The 16,866-nt window shown below is 36.5% G+C and overlaps 1 protein-coding gene across 2 annotated transcripts in view; it reads left to right on the forward strand.

Moving 5' to 3' along the window:
- TMEM135 (transmembrane protein 135) overlaps positions 1–16,866 on the forward strand; it is a 262,307-nt gene that overhangs the window by 38,166 nt on the left and 207,275 nt on the right. For both annotated transcript variants that reach the window (XM_055581570.1, XM_055581569.1), the window contains exons 2-3: positions 1,596–1,723; positions 4,338–4,430. In XM_055581570.1, the coding sequence (XP_055437545.1) occupies positions 1,596–1,723; positions 4,338–4,430 (221 nt within the window). The remainder of the gene's footprint in view (positions 1–1,595; positions 1,724–4,337; positions 4,431–16,866) is intronic.

Genomic DNA, 16,866 nt, shown 5'->3' on the forward strand with positions numbered 1-16,866 from the left:
AGCATTCAATTTCTATTTGAATTGAACTTCACTTTTTTGTCTGTTTAAAAATATATCTTATTTTTCAGTTTAAAACTTTTTCAGTTCAGTTCAGTCGCTCAGTCATGTCCGACTCTTTGTGACCCCATGAATCGCAGCACACCAGGCCTCCCTGTCCATCACCAACTCCCGGAGTTCAGTCAGACTCATGTCCATCGAGTCAGTGATGCCATCCAGCCATCTCATCCTCTGTCATCCCTTTCTCCTCCTGCCCCCAATCCCTCCCAGCATCAGAGTCTTTTCTAATGAGTCAACTCTTCGCATGAAGTGGCCAAAGTACTGGAGTTTCAGCTTCAGCATCATTCCTTCCAAAGAAATCCCAGGGCTGATCTCCTTTAGAATAGACTGGTTGGATCTCCTTGCAGTCCAAGGGACTCTCAAGAGTCTTCTTCAACACCACAGTTCACAAGCATCAATTCTTCAGCGCTCAGCCTTCTTCACAGTCCAACTCTCACATCCATACATGACCACAGGAAAAACCATAGCCTTGACTAGATGGACCTTTGTTGGGAAAGTAATGTCTCTGCTTTTGAATATGCTATCTAGGTTGGTCATAACTTTCCTTCCAAGGAGTAAGCGTCTTTTAATTTCATGGCTGCAGTCAGTATCTGTAGTGATTTTGGAGCCCAGAAGAATAAAGTCTGACACTGTTTCCACTGTTTCCCCATCTATTTCTCATGAAGTGATGGGACCGGATGCCATGATCTTCGTTTTCTGAATGTTGAGCTTTAAGCCAACTTTTTCACTCTCCACTTTCACTTTCATCAAGAGGCTTTTGAGTTCCTCTTCACTTTCTGCCATAAGGGTGGTGTCATCTGCATATCTGAGGTTATTGAGATTTCTCCCGGCAATCTTGATTCCAGCTTGTGTTTCTTCCAGTCCAGCATTTCTCATGATGTACTCTGCATATCAGTTAAATAAGCAGGTTGACAATATACAGCCTTGACGAACTCCTTTTCCTGTTTGGAACCAGTCTGTTGTTCCATGTCCAGTTCTAACTGTTGCTTCCTGACCTGCATACAGATTTCTCAAGAGGCAGGTCAGGTGGTCTGGTATTCCCATCTCTTTCATAATTTTCCACAGTTTATTGTGATCCACACAGTCAAAGGCTTTGGCATAGTCAATAAAGCAGAAATAGATGTTTTTCTGGAACTCTCTTGCTTTTTCCATGATCCAGCGGATGCTGGCAATTTGATCTCTGGTTCCTCTGCCTTTTCTAAAACCAGCTTGAACATTAGGAAGTTCACGGTTCATGTATTGCTGAAGCCTGGCTTGGAGAAATTTGAGCATAAGGCACTATAAATATTTATTTCAAATTTGGAGGTTACTTATCATGTGATTGATCCACGTTGTGGCCCTTTATCTATTATACCTTCAATAAACTAAAGTGTCTTCTTTCTGTCCCGAAAATTGAATTTTCATAGAAGAGCTATAAAATACCTGGGTTTTTACTTTAGTTTGTAAATATATGCTATTATTTCAGTATCTTCCACATAAGAGCTAACTTAAGTGGGAAAAGTTGGTTGGATTAAACAAAAGACCCTTTTTCTTTTCAGATTGCAGCAATTCTCCGGAAACGAAAATTAGACTATTATTTACACAAACTGCTCCCTGAGATCCTACAGTCTGCTTCATTTCTGACTGCTAATGGGGCCTTGTTTATGGCTTTCTTTTGCATTTTAAGGTTGGTACTCATAATAACCACTGGAGATTAATGCAAATTTCCTTTATTGAGATAGAAACAAACAGATGTTTATATAAATGTTGTGCAGGTCACTCCTTGTTTATTTTTTTCTCTCTGGGACATGGCATTTATTTATCTCAAAGAAAGCTTGTAAAACCAGAAGTTGTGGCCCTCGGCCTAAGATGTGATATAAATTTCAAATCATTGCTGTGATTATGGAACAAAAGTGCTTTAACGCATCATATATTTTCTGGGGCCCACTGTATTTACTGCGTTGTTAATGGGGATTTCTTAACTTTTCAGTTTTATAGATTTGAAATTCAAAGCAACTGTCCATGATATAGCTTAGGTCCATATGTAGTGAATGGACTTCAAAAGGACCATAAGATGCTTGTGTTTATCTATGAAACTTCTGGCATATCCTACTGATGAAACTTTTGGTCTTGATTCAGTGCATTATCTGTTTCACATGCTTCATGCTATATATATGCATCACATATATATATATGCAGTTACAATTCAGTTTTTGGTGTTGTGATGTACCTAACATATTTAGTAGATATTTACTTTTTATCTTTCGAACAACCCAAACTAGTTATTTAATTTGTCAAGTTGAAATACTTTACATTCTATTAATATTATGTTACCCACTTAGTATTGCCCAAAGTAATTCTGCAGGTAGAAATATAATTTCCAGATGTCTTTCATAGATTCTTTTTCCTTAAGAACAATAACATTTATAAACTTTTAAATTGTGCAGAAAATAATTGATACAATTTATACTATTGAGTAAATAAATCATGCCTTTAAATTGACCTGAATAATCTGTGCAAGAAACTCTTTATCATGTAGTCCCTGGAAAGTTTCTAATACTTGTTAAAACTCTAAAAATAAAGTTGTAGGATAATTAGATTTAATAATAATAATAAATTGTTCTTGAAGCATATTTATGTTATGTGAACCCTTTGGTTAAGTTGTGAAAACATTAAATACTAATTATAAGATAACATCTATGTTCTTTCTATACCTGAGTCACTGAGTTATTTTCCTTTAATTCTTACATTCAATAATTTATTAAGTCATTTTTCGATTTTATTAGAGGGAGAACCACCTCCAGTTTTCTCAGGCAGAAAGTTTCTGATGCCCATTGCAGAAATACCTATGTTATTTGTAGATTTTCTAATTTTTTAAAGCTAAGCTTCAGTTGAAAAGATAATTTTATCTGTGATTCTTGATCCTTATCTGTATGTATATAGCAAATACTTTTTCCTATAATACATCATTTAGCAGTTGAGCACCATTGTTCAGATACTTTCTTATTATTTTTTTGTTTCTCCCCTTCTTAGGAATATATCGTCTTTGAAAGGAAAAAGAATTTCCTAATATCTCCAGACTTCTTTTTATTTTCTCTTTGAAAACCCAAGAAGTTAATGGCCATTTGTAGTGAAACACCATAGTGAGACACTTTGCAGATTCTTTCTTTCAAATGATGTATTCTAGTAAAAGAAAAGCTTTGTATACACATATAACTAAAAGATATAAAATATTTTAGTAAGTGATGTAAGAAAAACTTATCCGGGGTTGTAGAAGCAAAAGGGAGACATTTGTTGAATATTTATCATGTGTTAAAAAATAGAAGTAGTAAAAAAAAAAAAAGATATAATGAACTTATACACAAAACAGAAAGAGACCCACAGACATAGAACTAACAAATTTATGAAAGGGGAAAGGTGAGGAGTAAATTAGGACTATGGGATTAGCATATACACACTACTGTATATAAGATAGGTAACCAGCAAGGACCTACTGTGATAGCAAGGGAACTCTACTCAATATTTTGTGTTAATAATAACCTATAAGGGAAAAGAATCTGAAAAAAAATATATTTAACTGAATCACTTTGCTATACACATGAAACTAACACGCTATGGTAAATCAATTATACATCAATAAAAGCTGAAAAAATTGTAGTGATAATAATAGTAATAGTGGTAACAATAGCTAACATTTTCTGAATGTTTTGTTTGTGCCATGCACGGTGCTGGGAAGTATCTCATGTAGCCATCATAGCAATTATGTATGAGATAGGTAATATATTTATTCCCATTTGATAGATGAGGAAACTGAGAACCTAGAGGGTTTTGCAGAGTGAACAGTATTGGGTCCAGGGAATGTCTGAATGAATATAACAGATTAAATGACTGCAAGGAGAGATACCTATTAGTTTGCTGTTGTAGTAGCCTGAAGAAGAGGTGGTGAGGGACTTGACTGAGGCAAAGGCAGTAGGTTGGAGAGGAATTTGAGAGATAAGTTGTATATGGAAATACTTAAGTGGATGATTTCACGTATGGAAGACAGAGAAGCCAAGGATGTCTCCAAATGCCACACGTAGGTGAATAAGTAGTTGTTGATGTCATTAACCTAGGAAAAGACGAGGAAGAGCAAGTTCATGGAGCCTGGGGAGAAGGAGAATGAGCTTGGCTCTGGTCCTGTTGAATTTGATTTGCTGTGGGACACCTAGACAGAGGGTGAACTGAGAAGGGGAACTCCTGTGTGTAATAACTGCAGTGACCAACAAGAAATTTTATTTAATCCTTCCAAATTTCAATTTCAGGAAGATACTTGGAAAATTCTACTTATGGAGTCCCGGCTTTGGTGCCGCTTTGCCAGCATCTTATGTGGCCATTCTAGTTGAGAGAAAAAGCAGGTAAAATTTTGCATATCTACATATTTAGTAGAACTATTCTCACCCAAATTAGAGTTTTGTTTTTGTTTTTTGCTTAGTGTTTGTTGTGGTCCAGGGAAGAGAATTATTTCCACATATATTTCTCAATCTTGCAAATATTTGATGGAAAAAATAATTTTATACTTATTTATGTTTTTAAGCCTATGAAAAAGAAGATTGACATTATACAGTAATAATACCCATTAGTCTTTGTTTACTAAAAATCTAGAGTCCTCTGATGTGTCAAACTAAAGCATGACATGCATAAATTCTAGCTAAAGATCTTTTCTATAATCACAATACCATTATCACACCTAAGAACATAAACAATAATTTTCTTTATTCATATAGATTTATAATTTGCTTTAGACTCATTATCTCTATTAAATCAGTTATTATTTTTAAGATTTTTGTTATCAATTTGAAAATGTTCCATGTGGAATAATAAGGTTTCTGCAAAATACTACAAATATTATGTAAGTTTTTCAGTCAGATAAACTGTTGAAGTTAGACATTTGGCACAAAATAATTTTTGCCATCTCAAGAATATTTATTTTTACTGCTGAGACCTGCTTTGATTCCACCTTTATCCCAGATAATCAAGATAGTGTCATGTGTTAATCAAGATGGGGTCATCTTTCAGCTGATGAAGATATTTGTTATAATCATCGATCCTCTAGTAAGAATATAGATAGATCTTGTTATATAACTAAATATTTACCTAAACTACTTGTTATTTTTAAGTCACTAAGTCGTGTCTGACTCTTTGCGACCCTCTGAACTGTAACCTGCCAGGCTCCTCTGTAATGGGATTTCCCAGGCAAGGATACTGGAGTGCTGGAGTGGGTTGCCATTTCATTCTCCAGGGGATCTTCTTGACCCAGAGATTGAACCCAAGTTTCCTACGTTGGCAGGTGGATTATTTTACCACTGAGCCAGCAGGGAAGCCCTAAACTACCTGAGGCCATTTTAATGCATTTTTGTAAATGTAATAATATCTAACTTTTTGTGATTCTCTGTTTGATCATGCTTTTGGATTAGTAAAATTACTAAAATCAAAGGGTGTTATAACCCCAGAAAAATCAAGTCAGTATTGCTAGGAACATGAGCTTCCCTGGTGGCTCAGTGGTAAAGAATTCTCCTGCAATGCATAAGATGCTGTGACATGGGTTTGATCCCTGGGTTGGGAAGATGCCCTGGAGGAGGAAATGGCAACCTAGTCCAGTAACCTTGCCTAGGAAATCCCATGGACAGAGGAGCCTGGTGGGCTGCAATCCATGGGGACACAAAAGAGTCAGACACGACTAAGAGACTAAACAAAAACATTACTCAGGAATATAGATTACCCCACCCAAGAGGAGAGTACAGAGTAGTCACTAAATAAGTGTGGCTACTGGACCTATATTATCTGACTTGGGAGACTAGCTCTGCCACTTATTGGGTGACTTCTATGGCTTATTTCTTACCTGAAAAATGGACATAGTGATTAAGTACTCATATAGTTGTTCAGAGAATTAAATGAGTTAGTTATGTGAAAAGTGCTTAGAAGAGTGTCTGACACATGGTAACTGTGTTGTGTTAAGTATTTTTATTGTTTTCTCCCCTATAAGTAATGAGAGTATTTTTCTGGTGATTGTAACTTCTTGATCAGTTTATAAATACGAATATTGGTTTTTGGAAATATGATTTCAAAATATTCTAAAATGAGAACACTTTCCTACATAATTCTAGCACTATTATCACACATAAGAAAACTAGCAGTCATTCCCAGCTACTGCTTGTCCATACTGTCCTAAAATACTTCATAGCTGGTTTTTTTGAACCGAAATCTAGTCAAAGTTGTTGGATGGTGTTCTGTTTCTTTATTTTCTCTTGATCTCGGTAAATCATCCATCCCACTTTTATCCTCCATGGTAGTGACTTATTGATATGACCAGGCCAGTTATCTTGTTGTGTGTAAAATCATTTCTGATTTTATCAGAAATTTTTCCTCACAGAATTGTTTAAATGGTATTTCCTGTGAACTTGAAGTTCAGTCGAAATCTTTGATTAGATTCGAATTAAATATTCTTGGTAAGAGTTTACTTCATAGATGATGCTGACGCCATCGGGAGGCCCAAACTTCTGAGTAGTTCTAAGTTTGAATATGTGATTAAAGTGGTAATCACCAGATCTTTCCAATGAATTGTTATTGATGATGAATTAGATGAATGGATTTCCTGATATTCCATAATCTCCGCTTTGCTGGAATAAAGCTCAGTTGATCATGACATCACTAAGACATCATTATTTGTGAGACGGCTACTTGTGTGTGTTATATGTTTGTGTGTTCTTTATCCATTTTAGTGTCACTGTCATATTTACTTTATTAAATGTTTGATAAATTTTGTTGTTTTTCCCCTTACTCTGGTGTAATTTAAGTAGCAGTGAATTTTCTGGCCTTTGAGTATTTAGTCTGATCCTCTGTGACCCCTCCTGGCCATGGTGACTCTTTTGGGCATGGTAGTTCTTAAGAAGTTGTTTCCTCTGTGGAAACTTGTCTGCCTAAACTCACTCAACTCTGTCTCTAATAGAAAGTTATCCATCTCTTAAAAATTTTCCATTTCCCCAAAATTATCCATTTATAAAGATTTTTATATTTATTTGCATGAAGTTCATACAAAATAGTCCGATATGATTTGATTGAATTTTCTGTTTTCAGTGGTTATTTCTCAACTCATTTATTTTGTATTATTCTAGCTACTAATTTTGTTGATTTTGCTTTTCAATGAATCATTTATTAGTTCTGTTTTTTGGTTTTCTAATTCATTTCTTGCTGTCATTTTTTTCCTTCCTTTTTTTTTTTTTTTTTTTTTTGCTAATTTTCTTTCCTTTTATAATAAATATCTTTTTAGTTTGGAGCCTTATTTATTTTCATTCTTTAAGTTCTATTGATATAAGTATTTAAGGCTATGAATTTTCCTCTTTGATTATGTATAGATTCTGATATGTTGTATTTACATAATCATAATTTTCTAGAAATTCTGTAATTTTAGTTTGTTTTTCTCCTTTGATATAAGAATTATTTAGTGGCGAGCTTAAAATGGAGAGGCCTCTTTGTTATTGCTGGCTTATGGTAACTGGGCTTCCCTGGTGGCTCAGACGGTAAAGCGTCTGCCTGCAATGTAGGAGACCGGGTTTGATCCCTGGGTCGGGAAGATCCCGTGGAGAAGGAAATGGCAACCCACTCCAGTATTCTTGCCTGGAAAATCCCATGTACAGAGGAGCCTTGTAGGCTACAGTCCATGGGGTTGCAGAGTCAGATACGACTGAGCGACTTCACTTCAGTTCATGGTAATTCCGCTTCATCATTTGAGGAACTGCCAAAGTGTTTATTGTACCATTGTTCATCCTCTCCAGCAGTAACGAGTCTAATTACTTCACGTTGTGACTAACACTTGTAATTATATGCTTTCTGATTATTGTTTCCCTGCTGCTGCTGCTAAATTGCTTCAGTCGTGTTCGACTCTGTGCGACCCCATAGACGGCAGCCCACCAGGCTCCCCCGTCCCTGGGATTCTCCAGGCAAGAACACTGGAGTGGGTTGCCATTTCCTTCTCCAATGCATGAAAGTGAAAAGTGGAATGAAGTCTCTCAGTTGTGTCTGACTCTTTGCAACCCCATGGACTGCAGCCCACCAGGCTCCCCCGTCCCTGGGATTTTCCAGGCAAGAGTACTGGAGTGGGTTGCCATTTCCTTCTCCAATGCATGAAAGTGAAAAGTGGAAGTGAAGTTGCTCAGTTGTGTCTGACTCTTCGCAGCCCACCAGGCTCCTCTGCCCATGGGATTTTCCAGGCAAGAGTACTGGAGTGGGTTGCCATTGCCTTCTCCGTAGAGAGTGAAGTAGTATTTAAGGTGTGGTTTAGGTTTGCATGTCCCAGATCACTATTGGTATTGAGCAACTTTTCATGTACCTACTAGCTGTTTGTAGATCTTCTTTGGAAAAATGTCTGTTTAGATCCTTTGCCTGCTTTTTATTGGGTTATTTATCTTTATATTATTAATTTGTAATCATTCTTTAGTTATTCTAAATAAAAGCCATTATGAGATATAGGACTGGTAAATACTTTCTCCCATTCAGTGCCTTGTTTTTTATATTCTTGATCATGTCATTTGAAGAACATACATTTTACATTTTGAGGAAGTCCAATTTATATATTTTATTCTATTGTATTTTTGTGTCATATTTAAGAAGCCCATTATCAAATCTAAGGTCACAAAGATTGTCTCTGTTTTCTTTTAAGAGTTTTATAATTTTAATTTTCATATTTCAGTCTTTGATCCATTTTAAGTTAATTTTTGTCTGTGATGTGAGGTAGGGGCATACTATATTTTTAGTATCATTTTTCACATGTTTGTTGCTATACATGGAAATGTATTGAGTTTTTGAATGTGATCTTGATTCCTGGGTTCTTGTGGAATTTACTTGTTAGTTCTAATAAGTTTTTCTGCATATTCCTTGAGATTTTTTACATTGAAAATAATGTTGTTGCAAATAGGGACAATTTTATTCTTTGCTTTCCAGCCTGTACATCTTTTATTTCCTTTTATTGTGTTGGTACATCCTTCCCTTGTTCCTGATCTTAGGAGAAGGAATTCAGTCTTTCACCTTTACATATGGTGTTACCTGTAGGGTGTTTTTTTAAGATACTCTTTATCAAGTTTAGGAAGTTCAGATGTATTCCTAGTTTTGTGAGAGCCTTGATCATAAATGGGTATAGCATTTTGTTAAATGTCTTTCCTGGATCCATTGCTATGATCATGTGGGTTTTTGTGCTTTATTTTAGCCTGTTGCTAGCATTTTAAGAATATTAATGAGGTCAAATTGATATAGTTTATCATATCTAGGATGGGTTTTCAATCCTGGCACTATTGACTTGTTTTGGACCAGATAATTCTTTGTTTGGGAGAGGACTGTTCTGTGTATTGTATTCATACATACCATTGGCACTCCCTTCCCCTCCCCACCAAATTGGGACAACAAATAATGTTTCCATAGGAAACATGTCCCCATGGGATCAGTTCAGTTCAGTCGCTCAGTCGTGTCTGACTCTTTGCAACCCCACAGACTGCAGCACGCCAGGCCTCCCTGTCCATCACCAACTCCTGTAGCTTATTCAAACTCATGTCCATTGAGTCGGTGATGCCATCCAGCCATCTCATCCTCTGTCATCCCCTTTTCCTCCCGCCTTCAATCTTTCCCAGCATCAGGGTCTTTTCAAATGAGTCAGTTCTTCACATCAGGTGGCCAAAGTATTGGAGTTTCAGCTTTAGCATCACTCCCTCCAATGAATATTCAGGACTGATCTCCTTTAGGATAGACTGGTTGGATCTCCTTGCAGTCCAAGGGACTCTCAAGAGTCTTCTCCAACACCACAGTTCAAAAGCATCAATTCTTCAGCACTCAGCTTTCTTTATAGTCCAACTCTCACATCCATACATGACTACTGGAAAAACCATACCTTTGACTAGACGGACCTTTGTTGGCAAACTGATGTCTCTGCTTTTTAATATGCTGTCTAGGTTGGTCATAACTTTTCTTCCAAGGAGCAAGTGTCTTTTAATTTCTTGGTTGCAGTCACCATCTGCAGTGATTTTGGAGCCCAAGAAAATAAAGTCTGTCACTGTTTCCATTGTTTCCCCATCTATTTGCCATGATGTGATGGGACCGGATGCCATGATCTTAGTTTTCTGAATATTTGAGTTTTAAGCCAACTTTATCACTCTCCTCTTTCACTGTCATCAAGAGGCTCTTCAGTTCCTCTTCACTTTCTGCCATAAGGGTGGTGTCATCTGCATATCTGAGGTTATTGACATTTCTCCTGGCAATCTTGATTCCAGCTTGTGCTTCCTCCAGCCCAGTGTTTCTCATGATGTACTCTATATAAGTTAAATAAGCAAGGTTATAATATACAGCCTTGATGTACTCCTTTCCCTATTTGGAACCAGTCTGTTGTTTCATGTCCAGTTCTAACTGTTGCTTCCTGATCTGCATACAGATTTCTCAAGAGGCAAGTCAGGTAGTCTGGTATTCCTCTCTTTAAGACTTTTCCAGTTGATTGTGATCCACACAGTCAAAGGCTTTGGCATAGTCAATAAAGGAGAAGTAGATATTTTCCTGGAACTGTCTTGTTTTTTGCTGATCCAACCGATGTTGGCAATTTGATATCTGGCTCCTCTGCATTTTCTAAATCCAGCTTGAACATCTGGAAGTTCATGATTCACGTACTGTTGAAGCCTGGCTTGGAGAATTTTGAGCATTAGGTTACTAGCGTGTGAGATGAGTACAATTATCCCCATGGGATAAATCTCCCCTTTGTTGAAAACTACCAATCTACATTGTTACTGAATTTTTTGTCTAGTTTTATTATTTACTGAGAGAAAGGTATTAAAATCACCCTTCTGTGGTTCTGGATTTGTCTGGTTCTCACTTTAATGCTGTCAGTTTGGTATATACACATTTATGGTTGTCATTTTCTTCAATCATAAATTGAACTTGTTATCAATATAAGATGTTTCTCTATAGCTCAGATAATTCCCTTTGCTCTGAATTGTGTTTTATTTGGTATTGCTATAACCACTCCAGCCATGTTGTGCTTGCATTGTATTGAATTTCTTTCCAGTTAATTTCAAATCCCTTAGTTTTATATTTGAAATGTGATTTTTGTGGATAGCATGTAATTGGGTCTTGGATTTTTATTTTTTAATTTTTAAAAATTTTGTATTTAAAAATTAAGGAGTTACTTCTTGGCCAAGCCATGTGACTTGGAGGATTGTCATTTCCCTGACTTGGTATTGAACCCAGGCCCATTGCAGTGAAAGCCAAATCCTTACCACTCAACTGCCAAGGAATTCCCTGGGTCTTGGTGTTTTAAGTCTATTTTTACTAATTTTTGTCTTTTAATTAGATTAATTAGTCCATTAACATTTGGTATGTTTATTATGATGTGACTAAATTAGATCCACTGTTTCATTACTATTTTTCTTCTTTTTTTCTCTCTCTGTTCCTTTTCCTGCATTCTTTTCTATTATTTGAATTTTTTTTTTTTTTTTTTGGGTAGATGGTGACACTGTGTTACTTTAAAAAGATTGTCCTCCACTCCCTTTTTAAAATGACTATATTTTAGGGGTAGGAGTTTTAGGTTCAAAGCAAAATTAAAGGGGAAGTATAATGATTTTTCATATATCCTGATCCCTACACATGGATGTGATGTGCTGTGCTTAGTTGCTCAGTCATGGCCGATTCTTTATGACCCCATGGACTGTAGCCTACCGGGCTCTTCTGTCCGTGGGGATTCTCCAAGCAAGAATACTGGAGTGGGTTGCCATGCCCTCCTCCAGGGGATCTACCTAACCCATGATTTGAACCGAAGTCTCTCACACTGCAGGTGGATTCTTTATTGTCTGAATCACCAGGGAAGCCCAAGAATACTGGAGTGGGTAGCCTATCCCTTATAGCCTCTCTAATTATCAATATCACCCAACAGAGTGGTACGTTCGTTACAATTGATGTACCAAGATAGACATGTCATTATCAGTCCAAATCTATAATTTACATTAGGGTTCTTGGTTTTGTATATTCATGGGTTTGGACAAAGTATATGGACACATATAGACCATTATAGTATCTTGCAGAGGAATTTCACTGTCTTAAAAATCCTCTGTGCTTGCTTATTAATCCTTCTCTCCCCTCAACCCCTAGTAACCACTATTTTTTTTAACTGTGTCCATAGTTTTATCTTTTCTAGAATGTTGTGTAGTTGGAATCATACAGTATGTTGGCTTTTCAGATTAACATCTTTTACTTAGTGATATGCGGTTAAGTTTCCTCCATGTCTTTTCATGGCTTGATGGGTCATTTCTTTTTGGAGCTGAATAATATTACATGGTCTGGATGTACCAGTTTATGTATCCATTGACCTACTGACAGACATCTTGATGGCTTCCAAGTTTTGGTAATCGTGGATAAAGCTGCTGTAAACCTTCAGGTGCAGGTTTTTATGTAGACAAACATTTTCAACTCCTTTGGATGATTGCTAAGGGTTGTGATTGCTGGATCATATACTAAGAGTTTGTTTAATTTTGTATGAAACTGCCTACTGTCTTCCAAACGGTCTGGGCCATTTTGTATCCTCACTATTCCTGTTGTTCCATGTCTTCACCAGCATTTAGTATTATCTGAATTTTGACCTTCCTAATATGTGTGTTGTAGTATCTCATTGTTGTTTTAATTTGCATTTCCTTGATGATATATGTATGTTATGGGGCATTTCTTCATGCATATTTACTTTAATCTCTATGTATATATATATATTTAAAGGTTTCTTGTATTTGACATATAATTGGGTTATGTTTTAGATCAGCTTTGACAATCCGTCTTTTAACTGTCATTCAGAGTAATTGGTGCAGTGATAAAGAATCCACCTGCCAATGCAGGAGACCCAAGAGATGTGGGTTGGATCCCTAGGTTCAGGAAGATCCCCTGGAGTATGAAATGGCAACCCACTCCAGTATTCTTGCCTGGAAGATTCCATGGACGGAGGAGACAGGCAGGCTATAGTCAGTGGGGTTGCAGAGTCAGACACGACCGAGCATGCACATAGCTAGCGAAGTGATTGTTGATATAGTTGGATTGATTTCCACCATATTTGTTACTGTTTTTCCTTTGTTGTGTTTGTTCTTTGTTCTGATTTTTATCTTCCAGTCTTATGTATTGGATTGGCAAAAACGTTCATTCAGGTTTTTCTATAAGATGTGATAGTCAAGCTCCTGGAGGTAAGACTCACAAAAGTGTGGGCCCCTCTTAAGACCAATACCTGTGGAATTTTTAACTCCCAGACTGTGCCTCCCTCTGTTTATCCTAACTCCCACACTGAACCCCCTGCTGTGTATCAGTGACAGTGCAGATTGTCCTCTCCTGACTCACTCCCTCAGAGCTTTCACCTTGTGAGTTTGTGCTCTGTTATGGTCTTAGTCTCTGTATCTGCTTGCAGTTTCTGCAGTTTAGGGGGCAGCAGTTTGTAGTGTGACCTTACTTTTCTTGTGGAAGTTGACTTTTCAGTTTGTTCAGCTTTTTACTTGGTTTTAGGACCAAGTGATGGAAACAGTGTCAGACTTTATTTTTGGGGGCTCCAAAATCACTGCAGATGGTGACTGCAGCCATGAAATTAAAAGACGCTTACTCCTTGGAAGGAAAGTTATGACCAGCCTAGATAGCATATTCAAAAGCAGAGACATTACTTTGCCAACAAAGGTCTGTCTAGTCAAGGCTATGGTTTTTCCAGTGGTCATGTACAGATGTGAGAGTTGGACTGCGAAGAAAGCTGAGCACCGAAGAATTGATGCTTTTGAACTGTGGTGTTGGAGAAGACTCTTGAGAGTCCCTTGGACTGCAAGGAGACCCAACCAGTCCATTTTGAAGGAGATCAGCCCTGGGGTTTCTTTGGAAGGAATGATGCTAAAGCTGAAACTCCAGTACTTTGGCCACCTCACACGAAGAGTTGACTCATTGGAAAAGACTCTGATGCTGGGAGGGATTGGGGGCAGGAGGAAAAGGGGACGACAGAGGATGAGATGGCTGGATGGCATCACTGACTCGATGGACGTGAGTCTGGGTGAACTCTGGGAGTTGGTGATGGACAGGGAGGCCTGGCGTGCTGCGATTCATGGGGTCGCAAAGAGTCAGACACAACTGAGCGACTGAACTGAACTGATCACTTCCAAGTTCCTTACATGGAAACTGGAAACTGGAAGAAGAATTTTTTTGTAAGAATTTCATTTTTATGTATTTATTTCTTTTTAAATTTTTCCAAAAGTCAAACTCTTTTTTGAAGAGTAACATTTATTTAAATACCATGATAGTAGCAAAATAAAATTGTGTTATTAATATTAAAAGCTATAACTCCTTAAGGCATAAAGAGGTTTCCTGGAAGTAGTTTGTTTCCTATTCTCCTTTTACATTGCATAGTAAACTGTTTTTTAAGCTTTCTGTTTTTATTTATTTAAGTGAGCTATTGCACTAGTATTTTATTCACAGACACTAGGGATTCATAGAAAATTTGTCCTAGATTATGACTTGTTCTAAATATTAATTGGAGTGGGTTTACTCTGTTTGAGACCTGATTAGAATTTGAGGCTTCTCTAGTGGCTCAGATGGTAAAGCATCTGCTTGTGATGCAGGAGACCTGGGTTCAATCCCTGGATCGGGAAGATCCCCTGGAGAAGGAAATGGCAGCCCACTCCAGTACTCTTGCCTGAAAAATCGCATGGATGGAGGAGCCTGGTAGCCTATAGTCCATGGGGTCGCAAAGAGTCAGACATGACTGAGTGGCTTCTCTCTCTCTATCTCAGATTTTAACTTCTTTATGAGTATTATCCCATAGTTTCTGAAGAACAAATGATCCTTATCATGATGTGATTGTTTAGTAGTTGAACTTTTTGTGACAGGTGTTGATTTAGTTCTGTTCTTTATTAGATGATGCAACTAAAAAACCTGGAAATAGCTCTAAGTTTTTTTTTTTTTAAGCGTTGTGTGTATATATGTACATCAAGCACAAATTGTTTGGGGTCTAATTAAAATTTTTAAAATTAAATTTTACAGTATTGGTCAGAAGCTAGTGACTTTTTAAAATGCAAGTTTAAAAAACTTTTTTGGCTTTAACAATAAAACATAGAAAAGCAAATCTTTTAGCTTTGTTTCTTTATAAGTTGTTGTATAGTGTATATTACTTTAAGGAAGTCTGGTCTCTGTTTATCTGAAATTGTGCAAAAGTTAACAAGTGGTCTTACTTGCTTTGAAAACATTTTTTATTTAGCAACAAATTTTTCTTAAGATCTCATTAAAGATCAAGATACCTGAGTAACCTACTCAGATTACTGAGTAGGATCTGGTAGAAAATAATCTACCAGAGTTTTTAAAACTAGAATACACTATAAAACAACTTATAAAGAAATAAAGCTAATTTACAAAGGTTGAAGATAGGTGTATTTCAAAATTATTACATCTGGCCCCAAATGAAACATATTAATATTGTAGCGTTTAAGGAAGAGGAATTTATAATTATGCCTTTAGTTCCCAAAGAAAGTCAATGATATGTTGTTGGAGGTGGCCAGTAGGCAGCTTGAAGTGTGAATCTAGATTCAGGAAAAGCATGGTAGTTATATAAATAAAATTGGAGGTTTCCTCCCGTAGGTGATTATTGAAGCTATTGAAGATTAAAGTCTCAAAGCTCAGAATAGGAAGCCTGAGGTTAGAAGTTGGGAAATAGCAACATTTAAGGAATTAGTTTTGAACCAATTTTTAAATTAATTGATCAGTTATTAGTTCATCCTTTTAAAAGTAAATATCAGTAATATATTAGAAAGGATAGAAGAAAAAGAATGTGGAGGATTAACAGTTTTTTTCCAAGTTAGCAAATCATGATAATTTAAAATTTTAAATCTCTGAAGCTCTATTCAATAATGAAATCTTTACTAAAGTTATACGCTTTATACTCAATTGTATAATCATCTTTTTTAAAAAAGCATTTAATGAGGTACAAGCATACAACATGGTTATATACACAAATATGTATGATGGATACATATGTGTGTGTGTGTGTGTGTGTGTGTGTTATATACGTATAGATATATTAGTGAAAATCTATCTATATTCATGAATATGTTTTCATCTATATTGGTTTAAATTTATTTCCTCACAACTTTTTTCTCTCTGTCTCCAACTCATGCATCCTTTTATTCATCCATCCACCCATCCATCCATCTGTCCATCTTTCTCAGTCTCCTTCCATCTACAGAATTAAACATGCTTTGCCAGCTAGTTCCTAACACCTTGTAAGAGGGCAGCTTACTTAAATCTTAATCGCATCACTATGGGGTTCTGCAAAAGCTTTGAAGTTGTTTCCAGGGTTGCTTAAAAAATTTGTGCCACAAAGAACTGTGATCTTAGTAACTCAGCAGGAAGCTTTGGTAACATCTAGTTTATCCCTAGGTGGGCTGTTAAGAACTAGTCTTCTCTTTCTTTTTCTAGGAAGTGCTTTGTTTGTGGTTCAGAAAGAAGTTGTTCTGATGGATTTTGTTTTGTAGAGTTGTTGTGGATTTGCTTTGATATTTAGTATTAGTTTAGATAAGTTAAAACTGCAGGGTGCTCAAACAAGGACATGGATTAAAGTATCAAAAATTGGGTATTTATTCTAAGCATATTCATGGTTTAAGTTGTTAAATTACATTGTTGTCATTATGAAACTCCTAAGCAGATGTGACCAAAAGGAATCAACTATGTATTATGTGGGTAAAAGAATACCTATAAACAGGCCTATAAATTATTGGTATCTTCAAGTTTCAGTGTCATATTCACAGGAAGAAAATGAGATTACCTTCC

The sequence above is a fragment of the Bubalus kerabau genome, chromosome 5, assembly GCF_029407905.1.
Source record: "Bubalus kerabau isolate K-KA32 ecotype Philippines breed swamp buffalo chromosome 5, PCC_UOA_SB_1v2, whole genome shotgun sequence".
Classification (NCBI taxonomy): Eukaryota; Metazoa; Chordata; class Mammalia; order Artiodactyla; family Bovidae; genus Bubalus; species Bubalus kerabau.